The 14,798-nt window shown below is 42.1% G+C and overlaps 1 protein-coding gene across 1 annotated transcript in view; it reads left to right on the top strand.

Moving 5' to 3' along the window:
* DHRSX (dehydrogenase/reductase X-linked) overlaps positions 1-14,798 on the top strand; it is a 724,432-nt gene that overhangs the window by 94,242 nt on the left and 615,392 nt on the right. Inside the window, exon 3 of the mRNA XM_073667356.1 lies at positions 13,144-13,212. Coding sequence (XP_073523457.1) covers positions 13,144-13,212 — 69 coding nt within the window. The remainder of the gene's footprint in view (positions 1-13,143; positions 13,213-14,798) is intronic.

Genomic DNA, 14,798 nt, shown 5'->3' on the forward strand with positions numbered 1-14,798 from the left:
AAAATGTTAAGGAACTTCTTTTCCAGGATAATGATTTGTATATAAGCCAAAATAAATAAGCAAAAGCAAAAATGCTCCTCCACACCTTGGGCTATGTTCACATGTAGCGTTTTTGATGCGTTTTGCACTTTTGCATTGCTTTCAACCTTGAAAAATACATTTCCCAGTAAATGTCATTTAAACATTTTACTACTTTATCTTCCCATGTGGTGTGCAAGACATGATCAGACACATCCATACAGTGCTGAAAAGACATGGGAACAGCATGTAGAGGACCCCTGGAAACATCTCTGACTACCAGGTCACTGCCTAAAACTGTGGTCATCAGACATGATCCTATATTACTGCGGTAATAATACAGACATTTTTGGCAACGTGACAAATATTAAACTCCATTTAAAATGGGCAAGGTGTGTGGCAAGGGAATGGGGAAGTGGACTTTATGGTGATGGTGATAGTGCTGGCAGAGGCTGAGGCCGTGGGCAAGATGAAACTGTGCCTGCTGAGGGAGCACAACAAACACCCACATCATGTCGAACTACCTTCCTGTCCCAATTTCCAGGGGGCTGCGGAACACCACTTTTGAAGCCAGAGCAGTGTGAAAAGGTTGTTGGTTAGATAGCAGATAATGCATCCAGTCAGTTTGCCACCACCACCACCCTGTCGTCCACATGGTCCAGTCTCAGTAGCCGTGAGTCTGGACGACATTATTATTATTACTTTATCGCCATTTATTCCAAGGCGCCTTACATGTGAAAAAGGGGTATACATCGCAAAAACAATTACAATAATCTTGAACAAAAATGTGACAGCGACTGGTACAGGAGAGGACCCTGCCCATGAGGGCTCATAATCTACAAGGGATGGGTGAGGATACAGTTGGTGAGGATAGAGCTGGTCGTGCAGCAGTATGGTGGAGTGAGGGTTACTGCAGGTTGTACGCTTGTCAGAAGAGGTGGGTCTTCAGGTGCCTTTTGAAGGTTTCAACAGTAGGCAAGAGTCAGAAATGTTGGGGTAGAGAGTTCCAGAGAAGGGGGGATGCACGGCAGAAATCTTGTATGCGATTGTGGGAAAAGGAGATAAGATGGGAGTAGAGAAGGAGATCTTGTGAGGATAAGAGGTTGCGTGCAGGTAAGTACCAGGAGACTAGGTCACAGATGTATGGAGGAGACAGGTTGTGGATGGCTTTGCATGCCAAGGTTAGGGTTTTGAACTGGAGTCTCTGGGCAATGGGGAGCCAGTGAAGGGATCTTATAGATTTCCATCTTATAGATTTCTGGAGCCCGTCCACCCTAAAAAATCAGCCATAGAGTGTCCAGGAACCTTCCCACAGACTTTTCTTAGCCAGGGCTGCTTCTTAGCAGAGTTAGACGGGCCCACCAGAGAACCGGAGACTCCTCTGATGGGCCTTGGCTTCTCTTTCATGAGAGTTCATAGTGCAAACCTTGCAGGTCGTGATAATGATAGAGGCCACCATCTCCTTAGCTTGCTGCTGGTACTTTTCTGTGCGAATCAGCTTGGCTCCAACCAGCCTGGAATATTTCCAGTGAACTATGGCACGACGCCATGGTATTAGCAGTGCCCCCATTACCACCAGATCACAACCCGTATTTTGAGTAGTTGAAGTGTGGTTAGCACTGCAGTCTTGCAGCGCTGGGGTCCTGGGTTCAAATCCCACCAAGGACAACATCTACAAGGAGTTTGTATGTTCTCCCTGTGTTTGCGTGGTTTTCCTCTGGATTCTCCGATTTACTCCCACATTCCAAAAACATACTGATAGGGAATTTAGATTGTGAGCCCCAACAGTTCAAATCACACCCCTTTTGCCCCAATAAAAATAAAACAATTAAAATAAATTAAAAATACACATATTTGGTATAACTGCATTCTTAAAAGCGCAATCTCTCAATTAATTAATTAAATTAATCCAATCGGTAAACAGCATAATGAACAAAACAACGCAAAATGCCAGAATTACTTTTTTCGGCCGCCGCAACATTGCAATAAAAAACAATAAGAGGTGATCAATACATTGTATTTACCCCAAAATGGTATCAGTAAAAACGTTAGCTCAGGGCACAAAAAGTAAGTGCTCACACAGCCCCATATCCCGAAAATGAAAATGTTATGGGTCGCTCGGAAAATGGCGACAAAGGCAAAAAAAAATTTCTTACAAATGTACAATTTTTTTTCACCATTTAAATAAAAAAAAACTATACATATTTGGTACTCATAATGACCTGGAGAATCATATTGCCAGGTCAATTTTATTATATAGTGAACATGGTAAATACAAAATACAAAAAACAATTGTGCATCACGTGATAAAATGAATGGTGTCATTCAAAAGTACAACTTGTCCCACAAATAACATGCCCTCATATGGCTATATTGACTGAAAAGTAAAATTGTTATGGCTCTTGGAAGATGGGGAGGAAAAAATAAAAACGAAAAAACTGTATTTTCTTTTTCTACTTCTTGGTTTTCTTCTTTGTAAGTGTGCAATATTGAACACAGGCAAAAGTGGTATTGCAAAAAAAACAACTTGATGTAACTAGGACGCAAAAACATATTATTATTATTATAATAATTTATTTTTAGAATTTAGCGAAGCCATCCACAATTTCCTTCTCAGGAATTTTATTTGGTAGACTGAGTGGCTACCCAAATACATTGGTTTCTCACAAAGGAGCTGAAGATACTGAGTGGCAGTAGGTGCAAGTTTCTTCAGCATGTTAGATATGAGAGGAAGAACAGAGAGGGCAGCACAGTGGCTCAGTGGTTAGCACAGAAGCCTCTCAGCGCTGGGGTCCCGGGTTTAAATCCCACGAAGAACAACATCTGCAAGGATTTTGTATGTTCTTGTTTGCGTGGGTTTCCCCTTCAGTAAAAAAGCAGCCATAGAGTGTCCAGGAACCTTCACACAGACTTTTCTTAGCCAGGGCTGCTTCTTGGCAGGGTTGGACGGGCCCAACAGAGAATCTTCTGGTGGGCCCTGTCTTCTCCATCAAGAGAGTTCATCATAGCGCAAACTTTACAGCTGCTATGGGTCTCTTGAGCGGGGGAGAAAGGTGGGCCTTCAGAATCAAATCCTGTGGTGGGCCCAATGTTCTTCAGTCTGACACTGCTTCTCGATGAGAGTTGTATTTCACCACAGCCATATTCTTTAGCTTAGTGAAAGTACTGGCATAGAGGGGAACCGTATCTACTCTGGCTGTCACTTCTCCCAGGAAGTCCTCTAATGCAGCTTGTTGCATAAGAAATGGCAGCCCGTCCAACATCAGCTCACCTTCTCGGTGGTGCTTCGACACACAAAGATCTTTCTTTGCACCTTGAATTTCATGACTACAGAGTTGGGCAATGGCCTGATCTGCAATGCGGTTTGAGAAATAACATGTATAAGCACGTCCAATCCACTGTAAAAAAAAGCAGCCAAAGAGTGTCCGGGAACCTTCACACAGACTTGTCTTAGCCAGGGCTGCTTCTCAGAGAGAGTTGTATTTCACCACAGCTATATTCTTTAGGATTGATGAAAGGACTGGCATACAGGGAAACCGTATCTACTCCGGCTGTCATTTCTCCGCCACCAGGTTCCGGCCATTGTCAAACACGACCATGCCTGGCTGTATGTTCAGCGGTGAGAGCCACAGATCTGCCTGCTGTGTTACAGCTTTCAACAACTCTGCAGCGGTGTGCGGTTTGTCACCTAAGCATTAAGCACATTATCTTCAGCACAGCCTGTTGCCGCTTCGCCAAGGCAGTGCTGCAGTGCTTCCAGCTTGTGACTGATGTGGTAATTTCGGAGATGGAGGCCGAATGGGAGAAAGAGGAGGTGCAGTAGCTGAACAATGTGATTACATTGAGGGTACATTGGAGAGTCTGATTTTTATATTAAAGAAAGAGCCTACTGTGTTTTTATTTATTTATTTTTACGTCTTTTCAAATATGTATTGGAGTGCGTCCTAATTTTTGGCAGCCCTTGAAATTGCTGCATATGCAATAACAGTATAGGAGACCCACTCCTTAATTATGGGAAGGACAATTCAAATAGATTCTATATTCTTATCTTAAATTTGTTTATGGCTGAGGTATCGCAGAATGGATAGCATATTACACCCATCCAGCCAGGTATTATTGCCTTATACTGCATGCTGCTGGTGCTGCCCCCAAAAATTTAAAATCTGTTCTTTTCCCTATCGATAACACTATTCGATGCAATTACAATAGGGACAGGTGCTGCTAGGTGGTATCATCAGCTCTAGATGAGTGTTTATTCTTGTCGCATAAATATTTTCCACAGTCCATAATTTTTTTTTTTTGTATTTCTTTGTCCTTATGTACAAGTCATTACCCTGGAAAGAATGTTTCTTTACATTTTTTTCATTTTAGCTTGTTTTTTGTATGTTTTTTTGTCAGTCCGTAAAAGTGGCGTAATACTCTGAAAACATTGTTCACAGATATGCTATTTGTCAGCAACCAACTGTGAATAGGTTTGAACCCACAACTGCAATACTTTAAATGGAGTGTAATATTTGACACACTCCCAAAAATTGATGGATTATTAGGGCAGTCATATGGGATAACGTCTGATGGCCAAGCTTTCAGGCAGTCGCCTAATAGTATGGTATTTGTCAGCGACCAAGTGTCAATTGGTTCAACAAAACACAGCTGGCTGACTTTAAATGGAGTGGAATATTTGGCACGCTCCACAAAATTTCTGTATTATTACGGCAGTCAGATGGATCACATCTGATCATTGAAAAAAGTTTCTCTGCTTCCACAATGCAGTAATGTGAATAAAATTAAAAAAATCTGGCTATATTCTGCGAACAAGCAAATGGAGCAGTAAAATGGTGTACACTGACACACTGCTACAAACTGCAAATGGAGGACAATATTTTCCACATTCACTACAAATGGCTGGATTTGTACTGCAATAATATGTGATACGTCTGACGGACACCTGACGTTTTAAATAGCGGCCCTGTGGTTTCCTATTTGTCACAGCGACCACGTGTGAATAGCTTCACTGACACACTGCTACAAACTCTAAATGGAAGGTAGAAATGGCTGGATTTGTTCCGTAGTTATATGTGATATGTCTGACCCTGATGGACACCCACGGTTTTAAATAACAGCCCTGTAGTTTCCTATTATTGCCAGCGACCACGTGTGAATAGCTTCACTGACACATTGCTGCAAACTCTAAATGGAAGGTAGAAATGGTTGGATTTGTTCCGTAGTTATATGTGATACGTCTGACCCTGATGGACACCCACGGTTTTAAATAGCAGCCCTGTAGTTTCCTATTATTGCCAGCGACCACGTGTGAATAGCTTCATTGATATACTGCTACAAACTGTAGATGGAGGACAGAAATGGCTGAATTTGTACCGCAGTTATATGTGATACGTCTGACGGACACCCACGGTTTTAAATAGCGGCCCAGTAGTTTCCTATTTGTCACAGCGACCATGTGTGATTAGCTTCACTGACACATTGCTACAAACTGTAAATGGATAACAGAAATGACTGGATTTGTACCGCTGTTAAATTTGATACGTCTGACGGACACCCACGATTTTAAATAGCGGCCGTGTTGTTTCCTATTTGTCACAGCAAATAGGCAGCATTTGCGTGCCTGCCTAACTCCTGCTATCACCTTCACCACTGAATATATGCAGCTGGATTAGTCCTCAGAAGGACTGTTAATTCAGATGGATATATATCTTGCTGTAGAATACCTATATGTAACTATTACACCACCAATTCTGTCCCTTGCTCAGCAGCTCTTCCTACTCTGCCTTTTTCCTGGGTTAGACTATGACGATAGGGGCACCAACTCTTATATAGTCCTGATGATGCTATGCGGCCAGCCAATCACTGTAATGCCGCAACCAACATGGCTATGGCATTACAATGCGTGGCAAGCAATCCCTGCATGTTCATTAACTCTAAAGAGCGCCAAACATGCAGGGCGGAGACCTGAGCTCCCGCCTGAGCAACCCAGAAATACTCGCCGATTACCGAGCATGTCGAGCACAGTAATGCTTGGGCGAGTACCGAGCAGTAGTGAGCAGGCTTGCTAATCACTAATCTTCACTACTGTTTGCAGAGCAGCAGTTCAGGAAATATGGATTTTCCCGACTCAGGGGCTATTAGTACAGTAGGCACCTGGGTGCAATGACAACACCATCTGCACCTGACTATAGAGGAGGGGGACACAATGGATCCGTCCTCCCAGCATCCAGCTACATAAAAGCAGCTGTCACTGTTGACAGTGGCATTTGTGGCTATGTGCACACAGAGTTTTTGTTGGAATTTTTTTTAAGTAAATCCTATTGAAAATACTCATCAAAAACTCTTGGAAAACTCTTCTAATTTATTTCTATGGGAAATCCCCTCTGCTGTTCATGTGAGGACTTCTTAAAGCTTTTTTTCGTGAAGAGGTTTTGAAAATCATGTGGTGGAAAAATGAAACTGTGAAGGAATCTTCTCCAAACAAGACACTGTCATATCAAAAGGCTGAAAAAAACCTCTTCCAAAACCACTTCAGAACCACTTCAAGAAACTCTTTAGGCTACGTTCCCACAATGAGCTTTTGGTGAGTTCTGTACACATTAAAGTACACAATAAAATAGGTTACTTGCATTTTTTTTTATTAAAAATGCAATGTAAAAAACTAAATAAAAGCTCATTAGGAAAATAAAAACTTCTCCAAAAACTTCCCAAATAAGGAAAGTTTCTTGAAGTCGTTTCTGTTTGAAAAACTTGTCGTTTTTGATAGCTTCAAAAAACTCTGTGGTTACACTGCTGCAATTGAAACTAGCCCATTGTAGTAGTTACAGTCATAGGCTGGGGTCACATGAGCATATTAAAAATTGTTCCGATTTTCATCCTGAAAAGTGGGATGATTTTTCTCACACTTGTCATCTGTGTGCAATCTATTTTTTTACTCAGCAGTTCGTAATCATTTACAGGACCATTTACAATTTCCTGTGCTACAGAATTGTAATGTATCTGTAAAAATTGGATGCTCCATTTGTCAACTGATTTTTTTGACCCACCCATCCAATTTTAGAGTGAAATCACAACATTTTGTCACAGACAGATTCTGTCAGGGAAAAAAAACCCATCAGTCATCAGCACTACCTCATTGAATAACATTGTCCGGGTGCTATCCGATAGAAAAGCGTATAGCTTTCGCCTGGTGGTGTGAGCGAGGCCATACACAATGTATGAAGCTGGCTCAGCCCATAAGCATTCTCTAGCATTTAGCACACAGCAGTACATTTAAGATGGATGACGCCAAGGGGTTAAAGTTATATAGAAACTGCACAAACAATAAAAATGTTCAAATTCTTCTATTAATTTCCCTTGCTCCGGTTATGTCTCACGTGGCATTGTGTGTCTCAGGAGCTAAGCGATGTCCTCCACCTCACTGTCTTGGGTGTGACCATAGTGGCTACATAAGGGTATGTGTGCACGTTCTGGATTTGAAGCAGAAATTTCTGCAGCGTTTCTGTATCTCCTTGGCATGAAAAACGCTGTGGAAAAAACGCGCGTTTTGCCGCGATATTCACTTGTTTTTTTAAGCGTTTTTTAAATCGTTTTTGTACATCAATGAATGCTTTTTGGAGCTAAATAAAGTTATTTGAAAAGGAATGTGGGACATTGCTTTAACCCTTGGATTAACGTTAGAACTGGGGTGAGTATATTGGTTAATTTAAGAATGTGTGTGTTGCATTTCAAATAAAGTGTTTACTCTGTGCCTGTGTGTTTATTTAACTCTTTACTTTAATTAGGTTTGGTGATGAAAGGGTCTGATTGACACCTTCTCATCACCAAACAAAAGAGCTAGGTGTCAGCTAATCCCATTTACCCATCTTCATTAGCATTTCCATTCATTTAATTTCTGGGGCAGCTTTGAGCTGCTATTTTTAGCATAGGAAGGTGCCATTAGGCAAACATAGTTTCTGGCTCACAGCTGTTTTGTTAGCCCTTACTTCCCCACGAACAGCCAGAAGCAGTTCTTTGAAGCAGCGTATTTTTGCTGCGTCCAAAACGCGGTGTTCTAATGCCGCACTTTTGTTGTCGGTGAATCCACTGCATATAATGACACTTCAATTGGTCAAAATCTGCACGGAGAGTAGCGTGTCTGCTACAGAAATTGACATGATGCCGGTGAGTTTGGGTACATGGCCACGATCAGTAGCCACTGTGTGGCCATGTACCCAAACTCACCCGCAGCATGTTAATTTCTGTCTCAGACATGTGACCATCTGAGGCTGCGGATCACCTGTGGACACTGACATGCGGCGGGTCTTTCAGGACTGCAGCATGTCATATTTTCTTGCTGAGTCGCTAGTCTGCAACAGAAATTTGACCACTAGAATGTATTGCATGTGGTAAATCTGCATGGTTCAGTAAACACGTGGATTTACCTGCATTCAGTAGAGTGCAATATTTTGGACACAGCAAAAATATTCTGTATCCAAAGCGCTGCTACGTCCGGATCGTGGGCACATAGCCTAAAATAAAAAAAAATAAAAAAAAATGGCATAGGTTCCCGCGTCATTAACTTAACCAGCAGAGGGAAAGCTGACCGCTAGGGGGCTGATATTAGTAGCCGGGGAAGGGCCCATTAGCCAAGAATGTTCCCTGGCTATTAATAACTCCCCACAGCTGTTTTCTTAGTCATTACTGGCTAGATTACAGGGGGACCCTAGAAAAAAATTGATGTAGGGTCCTCATAAAAATCTAACCAGAAAGCGCTACACAGACAGCTGTGGGCTGATATTAATAGCCAGGGAAGGGGCCATGGATACTAGCCCCCTCCACGGCTAATAATATCACCCCTCAGCAGTCCCAGAAATGGCGCATCCATAAGATGCACCAAATCTGGCGCTTAGCCTCCGCTCTTCCTACTGCCCTGTAGCGGTGGCGAGTGGGGTAATGGGGTTGGGGTTCATGCCAGCCTTGTATAGGCGACTGACGTGAAGCCCAGGTTAGTAATGGAGGGCGTCTATAAGACACCCCCATTATTAACCGCGTAGTAAAGTTTTTGCCACTTTTTCAATAAAAGACATGGCCAGAATAAAGTATTTTGATGAAATAAAATGACACACGGTTTTAATTTTTTTTTTATTTCACTCTCAGTCCCCGAAGCCCTTGATTTTCTGTAAAAAAAAATTAAAATAAAAAACAACAGTATCCCTCACATGTCCACCGTCACGACGTAGTCCACGATTACCGCCGTCACGATTGTTCCTCGGCGATCCGGATCACTTCTACAGCAGTGACAACAGCAATCACTGATGTCACTGCTGTAGAAGACAGCAATGTACACTGACAGGGGTGTAATCACTCCTGTCAGTGTACATTGCTGCTGCTGCTGAAGATCAGCTGATCAGCCCCTGTGACCTCAGCATCAGTACTAGTGGGAACATTCTTGAGAAAGTTCCCACTCAGCACCATTGCCGTAAAGTGAGGTCACGTGAGCTCTCAGCTGAGAGCTCATGTGAATCCAGGCCCTGGCAGCACAGCGATGTACACTGCCGGAAGCGAGCCACCAAGGGATTAGGACTCTGGGGTACATCGTGATGACACCGGGGGGCGCCGGACAGGTGAGCATAGTGGGGTTTTTTTTGTTTTTTTTTACACTGCGCGCAGTCCCGGCTCGGCTGAGCCGCGCCGCTCTTACTGTTATCAGCGGGACTGGCGGTCGGATGATGGGAGTAGTAGCCCTCCCCAGCCGACCTGGGTATCACTCTATGCAGCGTTTTTGCAGCGTTTCCGCGGCACATTGATTTTAATTGAACCGCAGCAAATCCGCAGGTATAAATATTATACCTGCGGATTTGCTGCGGTTCAATTAAAGTCAATGGGCGGGAAATACTGCGGAAACGCTGCATACAAGCGCAATGCCAATCCTGAGCGGAAATTTCCACATCATGTGCACAGGACATCAGGATTGCCATTGCATTAGCTGTCAGACCGATTACCAAGCGTTTTTGATGCATTTCCGTGCTGAAAAACTGCCGCGAAAACGCAGAAAAAATGCAATGTGTGCACTTAACCAAAGTCATTCCCCAGGCAAAAACAATACATCAGAAAGATATAACTACTGCGTTTTCGGCAGTATTTCTATAAAACTGTTTGTTTTAGGAACATGCAGAAAATACTTCATATTGAGTGAGGGCAAGATTATCTTCCCATCTTCTTTTATTATTCATTTCTGAGTTTAGTGATACTTTTAAAGGGGTTCTCCATCACTTAAATATATTTTGCTCAAAAGTGGTATTAAACCTGTCTATAGCAGAACTTTGTTCGCCTGAGGTTTATTTATTTATTTTTTAGGCCCCCTTACTAGTATTTCTGCTGTCATGCCTGGTTGTTTCCTTTCAGTACTTCCAGCTGCACTGGTTTCGGCCACCTCCTGGCAGCTCTCTTGTGTATCTATTGCTCAGTGTGTGCTGCGATCTGACAACCCTCTCTGTCCTCCTTACTGAGTCACTGTGTGTGATTTTACAATTTACAATATGAGTCTCTTCACTCTGACATGCCAGACCTGGCTTGTCACTCTTCACAAGTGACAAGCTAGTGACTTACCCCTTAGATCCCAGTCTTAAGTTTCTCATTTAGCCAAATCAGATGTTAAGCTTTGCACTGACGAGAGGCAATACCCTAAAACACTGTGTCTTCAAATTGAGATTCTGGTTTGGCTTTTATCCTAAGTCCTATGGCAAGGCTTGTTAAAGGGTTGATATTGACTTTTAGCATTGCATCCCAGCAGGGTCTCCTGAGCTTTACTTCCGCTTACGCCTCATTCAGACATTGCAATGAAAAGGGGAAGCTTTATTTTGACATACAAAAAATCACTGATGAAATTCTACTGATAAAAATTTAAAAACTTATGAAACTCGGATTAAAAACACTAAGGACATTCGGACCGTTTTCAGAGTATGTGTATGAATGAGGCCTATTGCTGGAATCTGCTCCAGCCTGTCTGATCATGGAGGGAAGGCTAAGAAGCCGGCATTACATTTACTGCAAGCGCATGCTCAGAATAGATAAGAGCTGTATGTCCTGCACCAGCAGTGCCATGGATTCTCCTATTAAAACACAAGGAGTGAAGGGTGGATCAGGGCTAACAATCTGAGCACTAGCTAGGCTATGGCAGTCATCATTGATAATGTTCTGGTTCAGGAAATGAGAGTATGCAAATAATTCTAAAATTAATTTTAACCTATTCTGCAGCACTTTACAATTCAGAGAAGACCTGCACAGACCATAAAAGACAGTACAGAGTAACACATAATTCGACAATTACCAAGAGAAGAGAAGGCTCACCAGTTTACAATCTATAAGGATATAGGGGAGACACGAGAGGTAAAAAAGTGCTTCCTATTTATTGTCCAACCATAGGGGGAATCAAGTAAAGCTGCATGAACCTATTATTATCCAGTATCTGTATAAGTACAGATCCAAAGTGTTATTGATTGTATGAAGGGTGTGAGAACAGATGAGAGGAAGGACCAGTTTCTGAGGAAACTTTAGGAAGGGAGAACAGTGCATTGTTAGATTAGTGAGGTGAGGTAATAGGCTAGTCTACAGAAAGGTGTTTTTAGAGCACACATAATTGTGGATACTAGCAATTTATCAGATTATTTATGGTAGTGCAATCTAGAGAACTGGCACAGCACAAGTGAAGTCTTAGAGCAGGAGGTTCGGATTATAGAGAATGTTAGTCTTAGATCATGAGCAGTATGGAGAGCAAAGATATGGTAGTATACCGAGATGAGAAAGCGGTCCGTGCAGAAGTGTGGAGGGCTTTCTGGGTGAGAGTGGTAAATTTGTAATGTACGCTGTATTGGATGTACAACCATCCACAAGTACAGTGACTGGCAAAGAGCGGAAGGATCAGTGTAGCTGTTGGACAAAATTATGATCGCGACTGCTACATTCAGGATGGATTGGAGAGGTTTACTAAGAGGAGAAGGAAACACAAGGTCTCAGTTTTTGAACAATTAAGTTTCAGATAGAGGGAGGACATAATGTTACAGAGAACTGACAGACAATCACTTTTATTTTCTATTATGGCAGGAGTGATGTCAGGAGATGACATGGTACTGAAAACCAAATCTGCTGATGGTTTGTACAAAAGGGGCAGGGTATAGAGAAAAGAGGAGCGGGCCTGGACCCAACTGAATTGTCAGTTTTCATGAGCCAAGTCTCAGCGGAGTCTGGTACTCGCTTCTAGCGGAGTCTAGCACTCAGGAGATCTGCACTGTCTACGGCATATAATTGTTTAGCAGAAGTTAGGGCCATCTCGAATAGGGTCACTGTGAAGTGGTGGGATGGCTTTCAAGTTTTTTTGATCAAAATTATGTTAACCAAGTACCCTATATTAGTTTCATGCACTATTGCTATTGTTTATTTACTGCCCGGTATTTGCTCATTTTGTTTTTTTCTTGGATTTTGTTTTTTAAACTAGCTAGGGGTCAAATCCACATCCATTCTTTTAAGGCAGGACAACTGTCAGGTATCTGTTAGCAGATTCTCCCAGACACAATAGCAATAGTGATTCTATGAGATTATCCATAAAATGACTGAGCAGTGCTGCTCTCAATGGAGCAATGGTATTAGATAGTCCAAATACAGTAAGATATGTTTAGTAGGCAAAAATGACTTACCTTCAGAACAGGCCTGTGGATGAATGCATTTTTGTTATGTTCTGTATAACATGATCCCTTGATGAGAATCTATTAATTTCCAACCTTACAGTTATACTAGTGTTTCAGTGAATACCGGGATTCTGAACAATGACAAGCAGTTCACTTGTCTGGTTTAGAAGGAAAGAGAAATTTGATAAAGGGGTAAATGATTGTTCTGTAATAATATATACTACTTTATCATATATGCTTACATTTTACTTGTATGGGGAAAATGTAGCCAATAGGCAGACTTTAAATATCTGACCTATGATGTAGCTTTAGTTATTGTTCTGAGCTTGCTGTTCTATTTTGCTTTATTTTCTTAATCTATAAGAACTTCATTCTATATAAAACCACCAGCATTGTACAACAATTGTTATCATTTCATTGTAATTCAAGCAATAAACAATTCTGTGATCCATTGCAGCGGGGAACAATGAAACTGATGGCAATGAAGCGGTGACAAGAATACAACAAGACACCATGAATGAAAAAGGTATGCGTTTTCTATGGAGTCAATGCCATGACTGCCGTGGAGCTAATGGAGCAATCTCTTGAATACTTACACTGCTTAGCAGACCATAAGGCTTTGTCTGGTGCTTTAGCTTGAATTTTCTTTGTCATGCCAAGCTTTAGTGGGTTTGATAAGCCATAAATATACATTCCTTCTATCTTGGATGTCCATTTGCATTAATCCTGTGGCGATGAATTCTTAATCATCAAAAACGGGAAACTTAAGTTTTACAGGTGTCTACAGACTACAGTATCGAGAAAAAAGGTTTACAGATAGATGTGTTCATCCTTATCTTTTCTTTTCTTTGTATAAGGGCTCAGTTCTGATCATACAAATACTGCACCATGGTTGACAGACTGCAGTTCACATTACATCCACTGTGCAGGATACACATAGCTTAGACATCTAGTGACAGAGTCTCTCAAAATAATGTTTTTATTGTTTAAATGGAAGTGTACTTTTAACAAACTTTGCATAAAACTCTAGCACAGGTGATTATAAGAAACTCCCCCCCCCCCCTCCCCCACACACTTCCACCCGCCTCTTAAACATGTCATCCACTGTGAAAAAGCAGCTTAAGCCCATCCTGCTTAGAGGAGACAGACTGCAGGTGTCATGCGACACAGCCCATTATCTTCTATGGAGAGGACAGAGGCGAGAGGAAGAAAGAAAAACATTGTGTAGAGCTTAGTAACAAGTGTTCAGAGGTTGGTTCAGATCAGACAACTCAGCTCTGCTGTATAATATCCTCCATGTTGTTATCGCTGTTGGCTAAAAAGTGAATGAAGAGTAGGTTTCCCTTATTTGTGTGCTTAGCTGTATACAGAAGAGATCAGTGTAGCTCCTCTCCTTCCCCCAGCAAACAGTGGATTGCATGTTACAGATAGCACATGCAGCCGTTAAAACTTGTGAGAATGCAGGATATAAGTCACATAAGGGCCAGTATTGGTTTTATTCCTCATGTACTCATACAGGATAGCTTATTCTGAAATGCTTTTGACAGCACAGTTACTCTTTAAAGCTGGTAACCTTATGCCACATACCACGGAATATGTTAAGTCAAGCTCAAAGGTAAGGAAGGAGACATCTGTATGTCTACAACCCCTTCACGAACTTTGACGTATATTTACGTCAAGTGTCGTGTCCCTCCATTTGAAGTGGTTTCGCATGCCGAGTCCACATCTTTCCCCGCACATGATGACTGTTTTAATCAGCCATCATGTGCCTTTAACAGCCGCAGGTGGAGCAGTGTTCCACCTGCTGCTGTTAACCAGATAAATTCCGCTGTCAATCACTGACAGTGGGATTTAACACTCGCCGCCCGGAAGCACGTCATTCATCCCGCCCATTGGCGCCCCTGTCTTGTGATGGAAGAAGTTGAAAAACGTGGTTTCTTTCAAAAGCTTTGCCACACCTTTCTACTAGTTGTGTGGCATTGCTGGAAAAGTTCAAGGGGGCTAAATACTTTCACAATGCACTGTATATTTTGAGATAAGAGCTTGGAGATGGGAGTACCCCTTTAAAGTTATAGGTAGCCCTAATATATGCTTCTAGACTTTTGTGGCACC

This window comes from Phyllobates terribilis, unplaced genomic scaffold (genome assembly GCF_046119375.1).
Source record: "Phyllobates terribilis strain yellow unplaced genomic scaffold, ASM4611937v1 Scaffold_2__4_contigs__length_985480577, whole genome shotgun sequence".
NCBI lineage: Eukaryota > Metazoa > Chordata > Amphibia > Anura > Dendrobatidae > Phyllobates > Phyllobates terribilis.